General features: G+C 35.0%; 1 protein-coding gene across 2 annotated transcripts in view; it reads right to left on the reverse strand.

The window, feature by feature from the left end:
- Positions 1-1611: 1611 nt before the first annotated feature.
- Positions 1612-17480, reverse strand: part of Sycp1 (synaptonemal complex protein 1) — a 95642-nt gene continuing 79773 nt past the window's right edge. For both annotated transcript variants that reach the window (XM_021196181.1, XM_021196182.1), the window contains exons 30-33: positions 14444-14623; positions 3496-3639; positions 2167-2253; positions 1612-2071 (exon numbers count right to left, since the gene is read on the reverse strand). In XM_021196181.1, the coding sequence (XP_021051840.1) occupies positions 1934-2071; positions 2167-2253; positions 3496-3639; positions 14444-14623 (549 nt within the window). In that variant the 3' untranslated portion in view covers positions 1612-1933. The remainder of the gene's footprint in view (positions 2072-2166; positions 2254-3495; positions 3640-14443; positions 14624-17480) is intronic.

A 17480-nucleotide genomic window follows, 5' to 3' on the forward strand; every position in this document is an offset into this window, starting at 1 on the left:
CAGGGTCACCTTCCTCCTCAGCTTTTCCCTAATTCAACCACAGGAATCAGCAGCTTCTGTCCATTGGTTGGGTGTAAATACCTGCATCTGACTCTTAGTTCTTAACTGCTTTAGTTTTCTGCTTTTGTTTATTATAACTAGAGTAAATGTTCTTTACAAAAAGCTTTCTTCAATGAAAGTATAACTTAGTAAAAAGAAAAAGGGTTTATAATTATTTTTCCTTTTCTTTTTATGTTTTGCAAGGAATCTTCTATCATTGTCTTAGTTTGGTTTCTACTGCTGTGATAATGAACATGACCAAAAGCAACTCTGGAAGGGAAAGATTCATTTTACATTACAGCTTATCATCCATCAAAGGGAAATTGGGGCAGAAACTCAGGTTAAGAACCTGGAGATAGGAACTGAAGCAGGGACCATGGAAAAGTACTACTTACTGGCTTGCTCATCCTTATACCACCTGAGACCACATGCCCAGGTGTGGCACTGGTCCCCAATGAGCTGGGCCCTTCCATAGTAATCATTAATCAAGAAAATGCAGCATAGTCTCCATGTTGATCCCCTAACTAGTGGAGTGGGAGCTGACTCTGACTCTGTTGCTTCTCTCTGGATCCCTTTCCCCTAACTGAGCTTCTTTGTCTGGCCTCAGTGGGAGAGGATGCACCTAGTCCTGCTGAGACTTGATGTGCTAGGGCAGGTGGGTACCCATGTGGGGGAGCCTTCCTGTCTCAGAAGAGAAAGGGGGCAGAGGGAGGGATGTGTGACAGTATGGAACTTGGAGGAGGCGTGGGGGGGGGTCCAATTAGGATGTAAAAAGAATAAAGAAAAAAAAAGAGAGAGAGAGAGAATACCCTGTAGACTTGCCTACAAGTAATTTGATGGGCAGCACTCCGGCAGTATCAATTTTCTGAGTTGCTTCTACCTTTTGTCAAGTTGACAAGAAAACTAACCAGGACAATCATTAAGAAAACTTAAGATATAAAACCAAGGGGGCTGGAGAGATGGCTCTTCCAGGGGTCCCAGCAACAACATGGTAACTCACAACCATCTGTAATGAGATCTGATGCCCTGTTCTGGTGTGTCTGAAGAGAGCAATAGTGTACTCATACATAAAACAAATAAATCTTTTTTTAAAAGATATAAAACCAAAAATCCTATAAACTTCCATTCATTTACAATTACCTTGTGATATATATATTATTTCCTCTTACCTGTTACTATTGTAGAAATGGTTATTCTTCCTAATGTTTTATACTTTATTTACTCAATAAATTCTACCTATCTTGTCTATTATAAAACATTCTATAAAATAGTTTGCTTCTGCTAACTCACTTCCTCTCTAGTAATTACCCCACTTAAATTCTTCTTTCTAAGTATGACTTCTTGAGCTTTTTACATTTAATAGCAAAAGCTGTCTCCATTTCTTCTTCCTCATTTTCTCCTTAAATTCTTCCAATCACCGAAACTACTGGAAAAGTTGCCAATGATCTCCCCATCAATTTCATTTTATCTCTGAGGAACATTATTTAATATAATTTAGCACTCCCACCTCTCAAAATTATAATGATTAGCTAGCTATTCAGAGACCCTCACAAAAATCACTGAGAAATATTTGCATTCAAAATATTTTAATAATAAAGAAAAAATTATAAATCTCAATAATGCATTTCTAATGATCAAAAGTTCAAGTTAAAAAACTTTGAACTTCAATATCCATTGCAAGTAAAAGCAACAAAATGTAAGTATCTGAATACAATAAAAAATTTGGATGAAATATAGTTATTTTATATTAAGGCCACAAATATAGTAACACAAACCCAAGTTATTTGTGTAATTTTAAAGTCCGAATTCCTTGGTAAAGTTTGGCTCTCTTGGAAATAATAAAGTTAACTATTTAATGTTTTTAGTCTCTGTAATCAACATTGGTTTTCTGAAATTAAGAAAATAACTTTTCTGCTTCCTTTAGTCTTCTTTTCCTATCAATTTTAGCAATCGTTGCCCAACGGTCCTCTCTCATTTTTTTCAGACTTCCAAACTTCATAAAAGATGCAGGAGTTGATAGCGATAAAGGAGTCTAAATACAAAATGAAATTAAACAATATCTTAATACATTTAGAAAATGACATCAGCTTTTAAATTTTGCTTTCTGAAATAAAATTTAACAGCTACCTGTTTAGGGGTTTTGACTAATAGATGAGAATCTGGTGGATTATTATTGTAAAGTCTGTTTGATACATCTTCCTCTGAAACCAGGCTCTTGAAGAAAAATACAAAAATACAATGTTATATTTTTTCAGTATTATGCTATTAAAATTTTGTCAGCATACCACCTATAAGAGAATAAGAGGTAAATTAAGTAGAAGAAAAGGGGTAGCAAAAAAATTAAAGATAACAGGACCTGCAACATTTGTACCCTAAGATTTGGAAGCAAAATACTTATTGTGCACACAACTCTAGAAAACTATACCAGAAACACAAGTGTGGCTGTCTGCCACAGGTCTGTACGTTGATTGGGGTATACAATTAGTCACTACCATTTAAGGCTGAATTTGACCAGAAAACAACTGCCAACCAATATTTTCACTGGAAAATGTAGGAATTGAAATAAAATTTCAGAATTCCAAAACAGTTCATTTCATTTCTGCCAGCATAAGTGTTGCCTATGAGAGTGATTCCTGTTATATCCCTCTTTACCATGTTCCCAGGGTCATGCACAATAATTTTGTTTTACTGTGCACCATTTTGCAGTGCTGGGGAATTAAAGCTCAGGCATCAATCAATACAAGACAAATACTACTACCGAGCTATAACCTTAACCCATACAACTCTCCTTTAAAACAATGAAGATGAAATAATTTAAAGGCATTTTAAATATTACAGTAGCTAAGAAATTGGTCAAGACTGCTCTGGTAGAAATACAGCAGGATTTCAACATCGAAATGCCTACCTCCAAAGTTCAGGCTATCTCTAGCCATTCTTTAAAGTAAACATTCTTATAAAAATAGTAGCTTCCTTAAACATGCTATCCTTACTACATTACTCCTTAGGAGTGCTAGAATGTTACCGTTTGTCAGTACTGTGATATAAATGCCAATAAATAGTAGTGTAAAATAAAGCAACAAATATGCAAAAAGATGAGACCCTTAATAACATATTTGGCTGTGAAATTATTAAAAGTATAAATCCCACTTTTATGTTTTTAAATGTAGTAAAGCCTCCTTCATAATATTTTTCTGGAAATCACAACAATTAGTCATCTCATATGCCAAGTATATGATACTATATGGTTTAAATGTCATGTTTTCTGAAATTTAGAGATAAATTATTTGAACCTTAATTTCTGTCAAATGGCATGAAAACATATAATTCTGTGTTGTGACAGTTTTGTTGTATTATCCCCAATGGTAGATACTATGTACATATATTAGACATTTATATCAAGAAATAACACAAATAATGACATAAGTAAAAAATGCTAGTTCTTCATAATATGTTTACCAAGAGATCAGCGGTTTCTGAACTATCTGAATTAACATCAAACTCAAAGACTGTTTTTCTCTTTTTATTACTTCCTCCAGTAGGTATATACTTGTTTTCTCTTTGATATATACTCTTTTTAGTTGGTGTCTTCACTGTATATTCCTATGTAAAAAGAAAAGAAACAAATATGAGTGCTTAATGTAGTAGAATATATCTATAATCCCAGGGGGGGGGGAGCTAAAGGAGGAGGAGGAGGAGTTTGAGGTCAACCTGGACAACATTGCCAGTTCATGCACTTCAAGGCAATTTGAACTGGCAATAAGCTTCCATTATTAGCAAACAAAACAAGCAGACATTTTGGGCAGATATTTAATGCAAACAATTTTGATATATTTTCTTTCTTCAAAATGTTTAGAATATTGGATTTTAGTCTTTCCTCTGACAGACTACAGAGAACAGCAGAGAAAGGAGGACAAATTTCTATCCCAGCTTCAGCTCTTTATAAGAAGTTTAATTTTTCTAACCATAATTGAGAACCAATATTTAATAAACTTTGCCATTTCCATAAAACTCACTTCTCAACAAGAAAATATGTTTAACTTTAAGAGAATATAAGCAAAATTGCCACAGTAGAGAGCTCTAAAAACTCATTCCTCTGTAACAACATTAGACACACTGGTAAAAATGATCAGAATTTCTCAGTATTCTGGAAATTAATAAAAGTCTTACAGCCATCTTGAGAGCTTTGAGATGTTTTAATTTACCCTTGTCCCTGTCATTGCTGATCTCTAGCTAATCACTATCAATAAACGATTTTTAAAAGCATACAAATAAATAAATGGTAATAAATAACCAACTAGTCAGTCCTCAGAGTCCTAAAGAACAGGGGCTGACATTTTCAAAATGGTTGAAAATAAGAACAGTCCATGTTCACCTAAAGTATTGAGGCAGACAAGCAAGCATAGGAGAGAGTTTAGCTGGGACTTTCATTTGGAGTTATGCACATGTTCCATCTTGTAATGCACTTGGCAGCCTAGTTCCTTTGCCTGCACATATGCATATGCATCCTTCTTCAAACAATGTGCTTAGCAACCATAGAACCTCTCAAACCTAACCCAAACACCTACACCTATCTCTGTACAGTAGTGTAAGTTTCTCTACTCCTAGCAACAATTAAATTTCTATTTCTATTCAGGTAAGTATTCCCCACTTATCTACTTATGAAGAGTACAAAGACTGATCTGATCCTGGTTTTGGATGCATGTAGAGTAGGACATCTATTAACCTTTAAGTGAGAATCTCCTAGTTACCACCTTATGCCTATATATAATTGGGTGTGCATAAGCTTAAAATTAGAAGTATTAAAGGAAATTAGTAGAAAAAAATGGAGCAACTCTATCAATGAAATAGAAAATCGCCTAAACTCAATAACCAACTACTTCTCTGAACCCCAGGACTCTGAACCCCTGAACCCAGAACTTCCCCCACGAAAAGAAGCTGATAAATTCCCAGTACCCACACAGCAATTCATAACTATTTTTTAACCAAATTTCAGGGACGCCAATGCTCTCTTCTGACCTTCATACTCACTGTATCCAAGTAGTGCACAGACATGCATAGAGGCAAAACAGCCATACATATTAAATTTTTAAAAATTAAACTAAATGATAATAATTTTTAAAACATTAAAAAGATTTAATGAGAAAGTTGGCATTGCATTTCTTTCTCCAAAAAAAAAAAATTAATGTCTGACTTAACGAAGATAGATTCTCACTTGTTTCTATATTCACTATGTCGCAATATCACCTATTTTATAGCCTCTGGAAGATTGCACTTTTCATCTGTGAGAAGAGTGTCAACTAGGAAAGACATTTTGACAAATAATCATTTGGGAAACCTTTACAAAAGGTCAATATCTGACCAAACATGGTAGCTCACATCTGTGATCATAGCATTTGGGAGACTAAGGCAGGAGGATCTGCATAAGGTTATCCTGAGCTTATAGTAAGACTCTGTCTTAAAATAACAAAATCTAGCCAGGCGTGGTGGTGCACGCCTTTAATCCCAGCACTCGGGAGGCAGAGGCAGGCAGATTTCAGAGTTCGAGGCCAGCCTGGTCTACAAAGTGAATTCCAGGACAGCCAGGGCTATACAGAGAAACCCTGTCTTGAAAAAAAAAACAAAAAACAAAAAAACAAAAAAAACCTACCATATGCCACAAATATTATGGCTCACTTTATCTGAGATGTGTACCAATTCCATATTGAATCTTGAGGGATTCCTAATTCAGAGATACAGTGTAGCTATCTCTCTGCAGAATTTTGCACTAGGGTCTTTCCTCTGAAATTACATCCTCTGTGCTTCACCACGGACAGTGGAGGACTCCACAAAAATGCAGATTCTGAACCTTAGCTTCATTCTCTTCACCACAACTTTATTCAGACTGTCCCCCTTTAATCCAAACTATTCATAGCATTAACTTGTGCCTTGTCTCCCATCACATAGATAAGATAGGGATGGAAAGTTTGAAAGAGGTTTTCACTAAGTCTCAGGAATAACAAAAGGAAACCTACATACATAACTAAATGTTCTAGCTTCTCTCTTTAGCAGTCTATTTTAAAGATGTTTTCCTTCATAGATTTTGAAGGACAGACTTCTGACTGGGGGATCTGGGCATTGTGGACAAAAGTAAAGTGTTTTCATTTTATTCTGACTTAGGAAACCAGCAGGTATATAATAGATATTTAAAATATTTATTGTTATAATGTTTATACAGCAGTATCAGAGCCCTCTTTAATAGGATATAAATTAGTTTTTTTTAAAAATGAGAGAATAGTGAAAATCAATGAATTCATCTTTCAGATATAAAAAATTTTGATTGTTAGTATGTTCAAGAAGACAATGTTCTATGTAGAACATAGAAAACCTTTCATGAAAACCTTTTTTATTCCATGACAAAAAGATTATGGTTGGCTTTCTGTGTATTTTGATGAGGGAGTCTCTTATAAGAATGTTTCTTCTGTATTTACAAAAAGCTTCTTTTGCTGATTTGCCAGTTTCTAAATTAAACATAGCTATAGTGGAGGTGATTTTTTTATTGGATATTTTATTTACATATATATTTTATTTCAAATGCTATCCCCTTTCCCGATTTCCCATCCCACCCCCACCCCAGAAACTACCTATCCCATCCCCCTTCCTCCTGCTTCTATGAGGGTGTGCCCCCACCCACCTACCCACACCTGCCTCCTCACTCTCGCATTCCCCTATACTGGGGCATTGAGTCTTCATGGGACTAAGGACCTCTTCTCCCACTGATGCCCAACAAAGCCATCCTCTGCTACATATGTGGCTAGAGCCACAAGTCCCTCCACGTGTACTCCTTGGTTGGTGGTTTAGACTGTGGGAGCTCTGGTTGGTTGATATTTTTGCTCTTCCTATGGGGTTGCAAACCCCTTCAGCTCCTTCAGTCCTTTCTCTAATTCCTCCATTGGGGACGCCGTAATCAGGTTGGCTGTGAGCATCCACCTCTATATTTGTCAGGCTCTGGCAGAACCTCTCAGGAGACAGCCATATCAGGCTCCTGTCAGCAAGCACTTCTTGGCATCCACAATAGTATCTGGGTTGACTGTACATGGGATGGATCCCCAGGTGGGACAGTCTCTGGATGGCCTTTCCATCAGTCTCTGCTCCAAACATTGTCTCCATATTTGCTCCCATATTTTGTTTTCCTTCTAAGAAGGACCGAAGCACCCCACACTTCTTCTTGAGTTTCATATGGTCTGTGAATTACATCTTGGGTATTCCGAGTTTGGGGGCTAATATCCACTTATCAGTGAGTGCATACCATGTGTTTTCTTTTGTGATTGGGTTACCTCACTCAGGATGATATTTTCTAGGTTCATCCATTTGCCTAAGATTTTCATGAAGTCACTGTTTTTAATAGCTGAGTAATAATCCATTGTGTAAATGTACCACATTTTCTGTATCCAATCCTCTGTTGAGGGATATCTGAGTTTTTTCCAGCTTCTGGCTATTATAAATAAGTCTGCTATGAACATAGTAGAGCAAGTGTCTTTGTTATATGTTGGAGCATCTTTTGGGTTTATACCCAGGAGTGGTATAGCTGGGTCCTCAGGTAATACTATGTCCAGTTTTCTGAGGAACCGCTAGACTATACTATAAAATACAATAGTGATTAAAACAGTGATAAAAACTGCATGGTATTGGTATAGAGACAGGCAGGAAGATCAATGGAATAGAATTGAAGATCCAGAAATGAATCCACACACCTATGTTCACTTAATCTTTGACAAAGGAGCTAAAACCATCCAGTGGAAAAAAGACAGCATTTTCAACAAACGGTGCTGGGTCAACTTGCTGGCAACATGTAGAAGAATGCAAATTGATCCATTCTTATCTCCTTATACAAAGCTCACTTCCATGTGGATCAAGGATCTCCACATAAAACCAGATACACTGAATCTAATAGAAGAGGAAGTGGGGAAGAGCCTCCAACACATGGGCACAGGGGAAAAGTTCCTGAAGAGAACATCAATGGCTTATGCTCTAAGAATTGACAAGAGACAAATGGGGCCTCATAAAATTGCAAAGCTTCTGTAAGGCAAAGGATAATGTCAATAGGACAAAATGGCAACCAAAAGACTGGGAAAAGATCTTTACCAGTCCTACATCTGATAGAGGGCTAATATCCAATATATACAAAGAACTCAAGAAATTAGACTCCAGACAATCAAATAACCCTATTAAAAATGGGGTACAGAGAACTAAACAAAAAATTCTCAACTGAGGAAATTCAAATGGTCAAGAAGCACCTACCTTTAGGTACTTCCACACCTAAAGGGATCCACAGTTACCAAAGCCAGACACTACTGTGGATATCAACAAGTGCTTGCTGACAGGGGACTGATATAGCTGTCTCCTGAGAGGCTCTGCCAGTGCCTGGCAAATACAGAAGTGGAGGCTCACAGCCATCTACTGGACTGAGTACAGGGTTCCCAATGGAGGGGCTAGAGAAAGGATCCAAGGAGCTGAAGGGGCTTGTAGCCCCATAGGAGGAACAACAATATGAACCAACCAGTACCCCCCAGAGCTCCCAGGAACTAAACCACCAACCAAAGAGTACACAAGGAGGGACTCAAGGCTTCAGCTGCATATATAGCAGAGGATGGCCTTGTGGGACATCAATGAGAGAATAGGCCTTTGGCCTTGTGAAGGCTTGATGCCCCAGTGTAGGGGAATACCAAGTCAAGGAAGCAGGAGTGGGTGGGTTAATGAGCAGGGGGAGAAGGGATGGGATAGGGGATTTTCAGAGGGGAAATGAGGAAAGGGGATAAAATTTAAAATGTAAATAAAGAAAATATATAATAAAAGAAATGAAAAAAAAAATGTTCGAAGTCCTTAGTCATTAGGGAAATGCAAATCAAAACAACCCTGAGATTCCACCTCACACAAGTCAGAATGGCTAAGATCAAAAACTCAGGTGACAGCAGATGCTGGTGAGAATGTAAAGAAAGAGAAACACTCCTCCATTTTTGGTGAGACTGCAAGCTGGTACAACCACTGTGGAGGTGATTCTGAAGTGTATATGCCAGAGAGAAGTTCCAATAGAGGAAGAATGGTAATCAGCAATAACCATTCGTATTTTTTCAAGCTGTATAAATATTCACTAGTGGAAATAATCTTAAAGGTTTTTCTAAAAGTTAATCTAATAGTGTTTTACCTGAAAATTCAAAAAAGTTGCTTATCTATAGACTCTTTACTACTGGTTGACTCTGGAAGAATTGCCAAAGGAAGCAAAACTTGAAATAAGCAAAAATCTTAGGAGTGGGATGCAATTTGACCCAAGTCATTGTTTTAAACTTTCAGCGAACTTTTTGCAGAAAAGATGAACATAAAGGCATACATATCTGATAGTATACATCCTAATTTGCAGTGTCAAAGCTAAAATAATTTTAGTTTATCATGACTCATTCAGTACACTTCATAACGTAGACAAGTGTGATATGTATTCTTTTTACTGCCTTACAGGTTTTTTTTTTTTTAACTTGGTACTTTGCTAATGGTTAAATGAACTATTCCCTTCAGGATGGAATGATAATTAAAGGACCTACAAAATAATTTACACTTGTTATAAAATAGTCACATAAGGGGGGTACTTGAAGAATAATCTGATTCTTGAGTGCTTTCACTCAATGGTCAGTCTTGACCAGTCTATAACTTGCAATATCACTTTGCTTCTTCAAATAAGATTACTTTGCCTGTTTTAGAAATGTATGTGAGGCCTTATTTTAAATCTTTAGATAAAAGGCCAAGAACCTAGAAACACCTAGCCCAGACCCCAACCAGCAGTAACAGTATATACTTCACAAAAGAGAACTCAATATATAATTATTAATGTACTATATTAATAACTAATATGTAATACAGAATGATAAATATATAATTTCCAGAAAAAGAACTTGTCACTCACTCATAGACTTTTCATACAAGAAATACTTGCATGAAGTAGACCCTTAAGTCTAAAATGGAATAAAAGTATACTGAAGCAAATGTTTTTATTACTGTTGAAACCACTAGTTCAAATTAAATCATTTTAAGATATTATGAATGTCAAAGCACTACTAAGCAATGACTCTTTAAACAGTAAAACCTCAAAATTAAAAAATGTCACTCTAAAAAGAATATTCTTAGCCTAAAAGGAAAGAGAAATGCAAAAAAATAAAAACAGATGTAAGACTCAGCATAAGCAACAAAATGATGGAAGTACCATGTCAGTAATTAATTGCATGTCAATAATCACTCTAAAGGACAAAGGGGTAATTAAATAAATTATGTGGAAAAGATGTAGATTATTATTCACAAAAGACCAACTTTAGGTCTAATGGCAGAGATTAACAATAGGTAGAAAATTATGTATTGTACTAAGGAAAATAAGTTTGAAGTAGCTACATTCTTATTCAACAAAACTTGAAATAAACCATGGTACTTTTAAGAGTTTAATCTATCAAAATATGTTATAAGCAGACCTCTAAAACACATGAACCCATAACCAGAAAAAAAACAGTGATTTCAAAACCTCATTTTTACTAATTAGTAAAACAACTAAACAGAAGCTAAGGAAACACAAGGTTTAAAAGATTCTATAATGCAATCAAATGGATATTAGGTAAATTCAAAAATATGAGCACATTCATAAATATCTTATATCATAAATATCTTAACTCACTAGTTAAGAAGAGTTGTAACAGCCAGGTGTGTGGTGTCACACATTTTCAGTACCAACACACAGGAAGCAGAGGCAGGCAAATCTGAATTGGAGGCTCACCTCATCTACAGAAGAGTGTCCCAAGACAGCCAGTACTACACAGAGAAACTTTGTCTTAAACAAATGAAAACAAAAATGTAAAAACAGTTACAAGGAAGCTAGAAAACACTTTTAGATGTATAAAAATGAAACCATAGGATATGAAAGTCTATGGGATACAGTAAAACCAGTTCTTGGAGGAAAAAATTGAGGCTATAAATGCCTTCATTAAAAATTAAAATAAGGGCTGGAAAGATGGCTCAGCAGTTAAGAGCACTGACTGCAGAGATTTCGTGTATAAAATAGTTTCAAAAATAAATAAATAAATAAATAAATACAAAGAATAAAAAGATAAGACAATTTAGTGCAATTAGTATATTAATTGTATCTTTAAATAAAAAAAGAAAAAACTGTAAAATTCATGTAAAAGCTCAAATTTAGTAAGTAATATGCTATGTTTCATGTTGTAGAAAAACCTGGATAAATGATACATACAACTTCTATGTATTACCTTATAGCAAGTTTCTGAAAATATACAATTACAATTAGTTTACTTAAAAAAAAGTAACCATATCCATTAGAAAGACTAAAATGAAAAGCTAAAAATATAGAGCCATTAGAACATTCCTTGGCTCTAGGTATAATTGCTAGAGTATAGAGATTTTAGTATATACTGCCACTCATAATTTAGTAATTTTTTATTAAATTAACTTACCAATTAAATAAATGTAAATTCTTTAAATTAATCACTAAGAAATGAGTGGCAATATATACTAAAATAAATGTATCTTCACAATCTAGCAATTTCATTCCTTTGTACATACATAACTAAAATGTATATGTCAGGCACTATATACTTTTCATAAAAGTCTAACCTGAAAACTACCAAAGTATTCATTAACCCAACTGATCAAAAAAAAAACAAAAAAACAAAACACCTGTACCACAATCACATACTAGAATGCTATATACTAGTAAAAAGGGCATATAACCTTTAAGCTACATGGATGAACTCATAAACCTAACATTCAATAAAAGAAATAGAGATAAAAAGTATGTGCTACATGAGGAATAGATATCAATAACTGATCTTAGAAGAACGACTAGTGATTGAAGCTTTTTTGAAAAACCAGTAAAGCTCTATTTTAATCTGAGTGTTGGTTATAAAGTTATGTTAGCTATAAAGTTATGTTTGATTTAATTTAATTTAAATTAAGATCTTTAATTTTTCTTAAAAATATTTCGGGCTGGTGAGATGGCTCAGTGGGTAAGAGCACTGACTGCTCTTCCAAAGGTTCTGAGTTAAAATCCCAGCAACCACATAGTGGCTCACCACCACCGGTAATGAGATCCGACGCCCTTTTCTGGTGTGTCTGAGTACAGCTACAGTGTACTTAGAGTAATAAAAATCTTTTAAAAAACTTCAATTAAAATTTTAAAGTAAAGTTATTCTTTAATATTGTTTTATATTATTTTAAACAAGCACGTTATAAATAATTTAATATAAAGGCTTTCTAAGCTATATAGCCATGTTGGCTGATTAGTTGTCAACTTGACACAAGCTTGAATCATTTAGAAAGAGGGACTGTCAATTGAGAAAATGCCTCCAAAAGACTAGGCTGAAGGCAACTCTGTGCAGCAACTTCCTGATTAATGATTGATGAGAGAGGGCTCAGTTCACTGGGCATGGTGCCACCCTGGGCATGTGGTCCTGGGTTTATAAGAAAGTAGGATGAACAAGCAATGAGAATCAGGCCAGTAATCAGCACTCCTCCATGGCCTCTGCTTTAGTTCCTGCCCCAATTTTCCTCCATGATGGATTGTTTCACTTAGAACTAAAGTTGACTAATTTTCACAAGTTGAATAATATTTGTGAACATTTATTATAAAAGAATTGAAGACTTTCTCTTTCATACTGGAATGGCCAACCAGACCTCAAAGCTAGGGTAAGTACTAGTAGCCCACATCATAAAGAACATGAAATATACTTCAGAACAAATTTACCTCTGAATCTTATATAAAAGTGAAAGAACTGACCCTATGATTAACAAACACTTCTCATTTATTTCAAGGAAATAAGAAAATAAGATACAAAATTTCAACTTGAAAGAGTACAAAGTTCAGCTACTTTTTTATTTCAATTTGCAAAACAAGTGTCCTTGTAAAAACTATTTTTCAACAGTGGGGAAGGGGTTTCTCATTCTCTATTAAAGTTATGAACCTCAGTAACAAATCTATTTAGCTATACTTGTGTCTGGCTGAGTAGAAGAGAGGAAACTTAAGAATAGAATAGCATATAAAAGAGGGGTTGTCAGAATAAAAGTCTACACTTGTTCCCTACAGGTTAAATAAATATGTGAGCTATGTACGGTGGCACATGCTTTATTTTTTGTTATTGTTGTTGTTGTTAATATTTTTAATTGGCTATTTCATTTATTTACATTTCAATTGTTATTCCCTTTCCCAGTTTCCCCTCCACAACCCACCTATCCCATCCCCACTTCTCCTGCTTCTATGAGTGTGCTCCCCCCAATCCACCCACTCCCACCTCACACAGCTAGCATTCCCCTACACTGGGACATTGAGCCTTCACATGACCAAGGGCTTCCCCTCCCACTGATGCCAGATAAGGCCATCCTCTGCTACATATGCAGCTGGAACCCTGAGACCCTCCCATGTGTACTCTTTGGTTGGTGGTTTAGTCCTTGGGAGCTCTGGGGAGGTGGGAGTTGGTGAGTGGGTAGAGGAACACCTTCATAGAAGCAAGGGAAGAGGGGACAGGATAGGGGATAACATTTGAAATGCAAATAAAGGAAATATCCAATAAAAAAAGGGATAATTCTGAAAGGATGTCCCAGTTACAGACATACTTTATGGAATATTTAAGTACTCTATTAAAATTGTATTCTGGTTGAGCATTTTCCTCTGCCTGGTCCTTCTTGTCCTGCCTCTCCCATCTGTTATTTCTAAAACTATAACCCAACAATGTTATTACATGCACGACTGGGAGTTTTGAAGTTGATGTATTTGCATTCCCAACCTATGACCATCAAAAACAGAACGTATCAGAGGAAGAACTCTGAAATAAAATGGCACATGCTTTTAACCCCAGCACTTCAGTAGGGGGATCTCAGTGAGTTCAAGGTTAGAGGCAGGGGAATCTCAGTGAGTTCAAGGCTAGCTAGTCTACATAGCAAGCTCCTGAACAGCCAAGACTACAAAGAAAGACCTTGTTTCAAAAACTAAAAAAATAAAAAAAAATGTAGAAGGCAAATAAAATTGAATCATCTTGCTAATGGCAATTACTGCAAGATGACTGCTAATTAAAAGGCAAAAATGATGTAGAACAAATAGCAATGGGGTGGTAATTATAACAGTGCTATAAAGCTTCAAATCAGAATCAAACTTCTCATATTCAACACTATGCATTGGTAAATGACCAGCAAGTTATGTAATCTAACCCAAGATGCCATTAAATTTGGGCATAATGAAGAAAAAATGATTTAAAAAAACCATTTCATGCTAAAAGGTCTTTGCAAAAGAAAAAATAGTTTTATATGTGTATGAATCTATGGTATACAATACCAAAACCTTTTTTATTAAAAAAATTACTATCATCTTAGAAATTTATCAACAAACCTTTGTAAGTGTTGTAGGTAAAATGCTTTTGGCAGATGCCTGCAGATTATCTCTGTTATCTTTGGATTTGCCACTATCCACTGATGAAGAAAGTCGAGATATAGTTTGTGAAGAAGTTGTTTTAGAACCAAATTTCCAACTAGTGGCTTCAGGTGATTCCAGTAAAGATGCCTGTATTTTCTACATTGAACAAAAGTGAAGAAAACCATGTTAATTTTTTGTTTGTTTTTTAAACATCATTATGAAGCCCTTGTCAACTTCAAACTCCACAATTTTTTTTCCCCTTCTAAGGATTGAAGTATCTACACTTTGGCCTTCCTTCTTGTTGAGTTTCATATGGTTTGTGAATTGTATCTTGGGTATTCTGACCTTCTTGGCTAATATCCACTTATCAGTGAGTGCATATCATGTGTGTTCTTTTTTTTATTTTTTAATTATTTTTTTCTTTATTTACATTTCAAATGCTATCCCGAAAGTTCCCCATACCCTCCCCCCCGTCCCTGCTCCCCTCCCCACCCATTCCTACTTCTTGGCCCTGGCATTCCCCTGCAAACTCCACAATGTTTTAGCTCTGCAGTCTAATTCATCTTTTAAAGTGATGGGAAAAAATAAAATATGGAAATTTTCTGGAAAAAAAAACTAAAAAATGGGCATCTGCTCCAATTATGAGAAAATATGCTACAAATTTACTCTAATACTTTGCCTTTACTTCAACCCAATATTTTTTCTCATTTCGATCTTTGTATACAGCTTCCTTAGCAATTCATGTGGTAAATTGCTAGTAATTTCTTTCCATATACATTACATATAACCTAGTAAAAGATAAAAATTTTCCTACTAAAATACACACATACAGAGAGACAGGGGGAGGGAGAACTGAGTACTGAGACCAAACCTAGAGTCTTATACATGCTACAAAGTCCTCTACGACTGAGTTCCATCCTAAGCTCTCAAAAAGTATAATAATTGCTTTAGCGGAATATTACATGAATTCCAAGTACATCATGTTCTCTTCTACCTCTTTCTTTAGTCACCATCATCTCCAAAAATCAATTATGAAAAACATCCAATTAAATACATACAAATAAATATATGTGTGCATCACACACACACACACACACACACACACACACACACACACACACACGGGAAAGGGGACTTTCAAAAGTTTGCTATTTTAACTTGGAGAATGAGTTTAAACTAGGGGTATAGGTACACAACTAAAAACACTGATTACAAAATTAAAACCACTGGATGTTCTTCCCACATGGTAGCTCAAAATCTACTGTAACTCCAGTTACAGAGAGGGTGATGCCCTCTTCTGGCCTTCTCAGGCACTCACTGCCAGCACATAATGCAAAGACATGAATTCAAACAGAACACCCAAACACATAAAAAGTAAAGGTTGGAAGGAAAGAAGGGAGGGAGGGAGGAAGAATTGAAGACAAAAAAAAAAAAAAAAAGTTTTGAGTGCAGTGTAGTATTAAAAGTTATGAAAGTAGGAGCATACAATATTCTCTTCTCTGGGTATATTACTGTTTTCCCAGCTGATTACAAGTATGTTTCCAGATTTAAATTTGCCAATTAAAAAAAAAAATCAAGCTACTAAATGAAAATGATTCAGTTTCTGCCTTGTTCTAATGATCTATCATTATAACCATTTTTCAGCACATAGGGATTTTTCATTTTTCACTTTTCTGAACTTTTGTTTTGAGAGCTGGTCTGAGACTCCATATAAAAATCAAGCTGTCTTTGAACTTGAAGCAATCTTTACCTCCTAAATGTAGAAGTAAAGGACTGGCACTTTTTTTCAATTGTATTTCTGTATACTTTTTGTACATATTTTATACTATAATTGGATGTATAATTTTGATGACAGTTTATGTTTTTCCTGCTCTCTGGAATCTTCAGAGGACATATTTGGAACCTCCAACTGTAGCTTTTTCAGGACAAATTTTCCCCAAATAGATCTGAATGGAAATTTAAAGTCACTGTCCTACCACCTTGTGGCCATGTCAGGGAAATGCCATTTATTTGGGTAGACTAAAAAACAAGCCTGACTTTAACATACATATCCCTTGGAGAATACATATTTCTTCATAATAGTGTAAATAATCATAGAAATGCATATTTCTGTAAACACAATTTGTCATAATGTATTTCAAATGATATAGAACATACATTGATTCTCTCTGTTCTATTTATCTTATATGACATTTACTCTATGCTAAAGATTATTTTAGATAGATTACAAATACCATCTCACTTAATCCTCCTAATAAATTGAAGATGTAGGTAAGAAAATCCTTTTAGAGAAAATTCAGGCAAGAATTTAAATAACTTACACAAAATTAGAAACATTTGATCAATTTAATGTTTATAGTAGGTCTGTGATATTCCAGTATGGTTAGAAAAGTATAATTCTCAAAGGCCTACTTAAATTTCTTCAATTCCTTAATAATTTTGTTCATTTTTACAGTATATATAACATGTTGACTCTTCAGATAAAAAAATTATCACTTACTAATCTGATAACAGATATAATTAAGTACATATTATAGAATTAAACATGAATTAGCCTATCTCTAGGAAAACATAATATATAATTTAATTATATGAATGTTCTAAATCTATAAAAGAATATTAGTGACTATATTTTTTTCATCTTATCAGCTGTTGCACTGACTATAATGTTGCTGGTTAATTTTAGTCCGGTAATATCTTCAATGATAATCTTTCAAGTTTCTAGTGCAGTCTCTGGGGAAATAAAGCACTAAGTATTCACAAACAGGTTCAAAACTTCCTTCTCTTCTTTTAATTCAAAGGTCACAAAGCTGTGGCATTATCTATGCATAACAGCTGAGTTATTTCCAGACTAAAAGGTCATGTCATTGTGAGGAAGATAACAACTGAACCCAAAACTTAGTCAGAGGCTCTAGATTAACTCTTTATCCCCACAATGAAACTTCCTTACCTTGTAGAGCTCTATAAATAAATTTTATTCTGTTTTTTTTTTTTTTTTTTTTTTTTTTTTTTT

This window comes from Mus pahari, chromosome 4 (assembly GCF_900095145.1).
Source record: "Mus pahari chromosome 4, PAHARI_EIJ_v1.1, whole genome shotgun sequence".
Lineage (NCBI taxonomy): Eukaryota > Metazoa > Chordata > Mammalia > Rodentia > Muridae > Mus > Mus pahari.